The 4,222-nt window shown below is 38.3% G+C and overlaps 1 protein-coding gene across 1 annotated transcript; it reads left to right on the forward strand.

Moving 5' to 3' along the window:
* Positions 1-536: 536 nt before the first annotated feature.
* Positions 537-2,525, forward strand: LOC141438682 (uncharacterized). Its single transcript, XM_074102575.1, has 2 exons — positions 537-1,439; positions 1,563-2,525. Exons 1-2 carry the CDS (start codon positions 1,011-1,013, stop codon positions 2,337-2,339), a joined length of 1,206 nt encoding a protein of 401 aa, XP_073958676.1. The 5' UTR covers positions 537-1,010; the 3' UTR covers positions 2,340-2,525.
* The last annotated feature ends 1,697 nt before the right edge of the window (positions 2,526-4,222 follow it).

The raw sequence follows: 4,222 nt of genomic DNA on the forward strand, positions 1-4,222 counted from the left end.
AGGTACCGGTCTCAGCATATGCTGAAGATAATTCAGCGCTGATTTTCAGCCCGGCCCTTCTGGCAATGAATGAATGAATGAATATGAAGGTATTATTCTAGTTCAATTTTAACTTGCTTTCAGGGTTCCGTACTCAACTAGAAACCCTTATAGTTAGATTCCCAGTGATGGTCTTTTTTTTCTGTTTTTTCTGTGCATCTATATTTCAGTTTGTATTTTCAATTCCTTATAGTTTCGCCATGTCTGTCCGTCGGTCTGTCTGTCTGTCCGCGGGTAAGCTCAGAGACCGTTAGTAATAGAAAGCTGTAATTTGACATGAATATACATATCAGTCACGCCGACAGTGGTACAATAAAAAAAAGTAAAAAAAAAATTTTAGCTCCCATAGACGTAAAGTGGGGGTGGTTTTTTTTTCTCGGCTAACCCTATATTGTGGGGTAACGTTGGATAGGTCTTTTAAAACTTTTTTAGGTGTTTAACTTACTAACAAAACTATGGATTCTTTGTGATCGGAAATAAACGTTTCTTTTTATTATTTTCAACACACCTGCTCGTAAAGTAGGTCTTATTACAGCGTATTTACACTGATAATGCAGAATATTACCCATGCCGTGCCTTTTACATTACATTATCGCACTAGTGCCTTTTCATTACATATCTTTTTAAATATTAGCAAGAAGTATTAATGTTTCGAAAACAGCTAAGTAGTTATTTGCGTAAATATAAAATTCAATTCAAAATGTGATAAATAATTAAAGAATTTCATGAAACTGCTTGTTAGCTTGTTGGTATTTATAATTTGACGGTGTATTTTTAACTATAAATACCCAATTTCAAAATTTATAAATATGTGGCTGATTAGCTACTTTGCCGGTGCCCTTATCTCAGACTTGCGCGCGCATGCAGCGCTGAGCGCGCGAAAAAAAAAATTACGGCCGCCATCTTTTAAATGGGTTTCTGTTTGTTAAGTTTATTCACAGTATTGCATTTCGTTAGTGTTGTTTTGTAAAATGTCGAATTTAGATAACGAAGAATTACTTATCGAGTGTACGCCGCCAGATATCATAGTTGAAGCGCAAAATGCGAGTGATAGTCTTTTGCCCTCAAAATCAAAAGATAAATACATGCAAGCCTACGCAAATTTCATTCAATGGAAAAATAGCAAAAATGCAAGCTCTTTCTCAGAAAACGTGTTCATGGCTTACTTTAGTGAACTGGCGAAGAGGTATAAACCTAGTTCGCTTTGGTGTATATATTCTATGTTGAAGAGTACCGTGCAGAATAAAAATGCAATTGACATCAAAGCGTACACCAATCTAACTGCATTCTTGAAAAGACGTTCAGACGGCTTTTACAGTCGAAAATCCAAGGTTTTAACACCTAATGAAGTGGAGAAGTTCATTAAAGAAGCACCGGATAATCAATATCTAGCGACAAAGGTCAGTTCCACTATTTAGTTTTGTATTCATTATTATAATATTTGTAGGCGGTATTGTGAGTGTTGATATAATAGGAACTAAGTACGATTATTATAACTTAATTATGATTTTATTTATTTTCAGGTCGCATTAATATTCGGAATTACTGGTGCCTGTAGGCGTCAGGAATTAAACAACATTACGACAAAAGATATAGAGAATCACGGAGAGATGCTACTTGTCAAAATTCCGAACACTAAAAATAAAATTCCTCGGTCATTTACTATTCACGGACCATTTTATGAAATAGTGAAAAAATATGAAAGTTTACGTTCAACAAAAGGAAAATCTGACCGGTTCTTCCAAAATTTTCAAAACGGCAAATGCACGAGTCAGCCTATCGGAGTGAACAAATTTGGATCGATGCCTAGAGAAATTGCCAAGTTTTTAGGCTTACCACAGGCTGACGCTTACACCGGACACAGTTTTAGGCGGACTTCAGCTACATTGCTGGCTAATTCAGGAGCCGATATATTGACTTTAAAACGCCATGGGGGATGGCGATCTAATAATGTCGCCGAGTCATATATTGAGGACTCCATCCAAAATAAAGCCGACATAAGTGCCAAAATAACACAAGCAATCCATTTGGAGCCACAATCCAAGAAGTTCTGCCCTGAACCGCGTCCTTCCACCTCATATGCCAATGATGATTTGGGATTTCATACGTTTGCTAATGATGAAACGCAATGTTCTTCTACCTCCTTTCAGAATGTTGCATTATCACCGACATTTACAAATACCCAAGAACAAAGCAATGAAATAATTAATAATACAATTAAACATACAGTACAAATGCCTCATAAGGCGGTAGCATATCATTTCAATAATTGTACTTTTAATAACTGTTTCAATAATTAAAGTTTTTAAATAAATGTGAACTTTTATTTACTTTTCCTCGCAAGTGTGTTGAAAAACGTCGTATGAAACACGTGAGCATTGGTCATTACACTTTTCGTCTCCATTAAGCCTTCGCCTTCGGCTCAGGCTTAAAAACCGACTCGAGTGTAATGACCAACATAGCACACTTGTATCATAATGTACTATTATATAAGTATAAGGGGCTGTTTCACCATCCATTGATTAGCGTTAACCGACGGTTAAATGTGATGCCGTCTCCGTCTATTCGAACAAAACAAATAGAGACGGCATCACACCTAACCGCCAGTTAACACTAATCAATGGATGGTGAAACAGCCCCTAAATCTTGAACTTAACTGAGACTATGTATAAATCTAACTTTAAGATTGCCATTACCGTGTCTGATTGCATATTTTTGTATCGTTTTAAAACAATTTCTTAAATAATGGGAGTATCAATTCTGTTTTTTTTTAAATATCAGACTTTTTTTTAAATTCTATTGGAGGACAATCGAGCAAGTGGGTCTCCTGATGTTAAGAGATCACCACCGTCCATAAACATCTGCAACACCAGGGGTATTGCAGACGCGTTGCCAACCTAGAGGCCTAAGATGGGATACCTCAAGTGCCAGTAATTTCACCGGCTGTCTTACTCTCCACGCCGAACACAACAGTGCAAGCACTGCTGCTTCACGGCAGGATTAGCGAGCGAGATGGTGGTAGCAATCCGGGCGAACCATGCACAAGGTCCTACCACCTGCAAAAGTTTATCTATAACATTTACTTAATTTAAAAAAAAAATTGTGACGTTTTTGTCCCCTTACCCGTGATTTCATCTCAATCTTGCTGAGTCTGTTCATATCGCGATCAGTTACCGTACGAACTAAAGTTAAAGATCAGACCATGGATATCCCCTATCTCCATCGTCAATATCATAATGACTCCTCTAAACTCTAAGCCTTATCTCTCCGATACTTCACCTCTCCCCCTGATTCGTAGATTAGGCATGCCATCCACTAGACTCACTTAACAATACAATGTGTAACTAAGTTCTCTACAAACAGGGTTCAAAATTAAACGATACAGAACACAAAGTTTTTAACTTGATAATTCAATGCATCCGCAAGAGCACCAGTCAAACTTTATTAAACCTTTTAGAGTTCCATTTTCGGCCTATATACGTCCCACTGCTGGGCACAGGCCTCCTCTCAGAACAAGAGGGCTTGAGCCATAGTTCCCACGCGGGCCCAGTGCGGATTGGGAACTTCACACGCACCATTGAATTGCTTCGCAGGTTTGTGCAGGTTTCCTCACGATGTTTTTCCTTCACCGCAAAGCTCGTGGCAAATGTAATTCCGCACATGAATTTCGAAAAACTCAGAGGTGCGAGCCGGGGTTTGAACCCACGACCCTCTGCTTGAGAGGCGATAGGTCAAACCACTAGGCCACCACGGCTTTCAGAGTAAATAAAACCTAACCCTAACCTTAAACCTTTTAGAGTAAATTTTAGGATTTATGTTAGAAATAGCAAATGTTATATTGTAGCGTAAACTGTTACGGAGTTTTGGACTGTTTTTAACATGAGTTTGGTGCGACTTTTCAATGATTTGTCACTACAAATTTATCTCTACAATGGAATTCATGTCAATACCTACGCATTTAAGTAATTGACGCGTTTGCAGAAAGGGGGGGGGGGGGGTGATTTCGAAATCATCTCTGATCTGTGCCGGCTACATATATATACCTGCCTCTATAAACTAGGCACTGCAGGGCCCTATTTTTCAAAGCATATTAGTCTAATAAAATGACGAAGTTTTGGTTGGACCAACCAAAGGAACCAAAAATTCGAATAGCCAACATATGATGGTTGGCTGCAAAATGATG

The sequence above is a fragment of the Choristoneura fumiferana genome, chromosome 19, assembly GCF_025370935.1.
Source record: "Choristoneura fumiferana chromosome 19, NRCan_CFum_1, whole genome shotgun sequence".
NCBI lineage: Eukaryota > Metazoa > Arthropoda > Insecta > Lepidoptera > Tortricidae > Choristoneura > Choristoneura fumiferana.

Coding starts and splice junctions, on each gene's coding strand:
- LOC141438682 (XM_074102575.1), top strand. CDS start 1,011: ATGTCGAATTTAGATAACGAAGAATTACTTATCGAGTGTACGCCGCCA. Junction 1,440..1,562: donor ATCAATATCTAGCGACAAAG/GTCAGTTCCACT, acceptor ATTTATTTTCAG/GTCGCATTAATATTCGGAAT.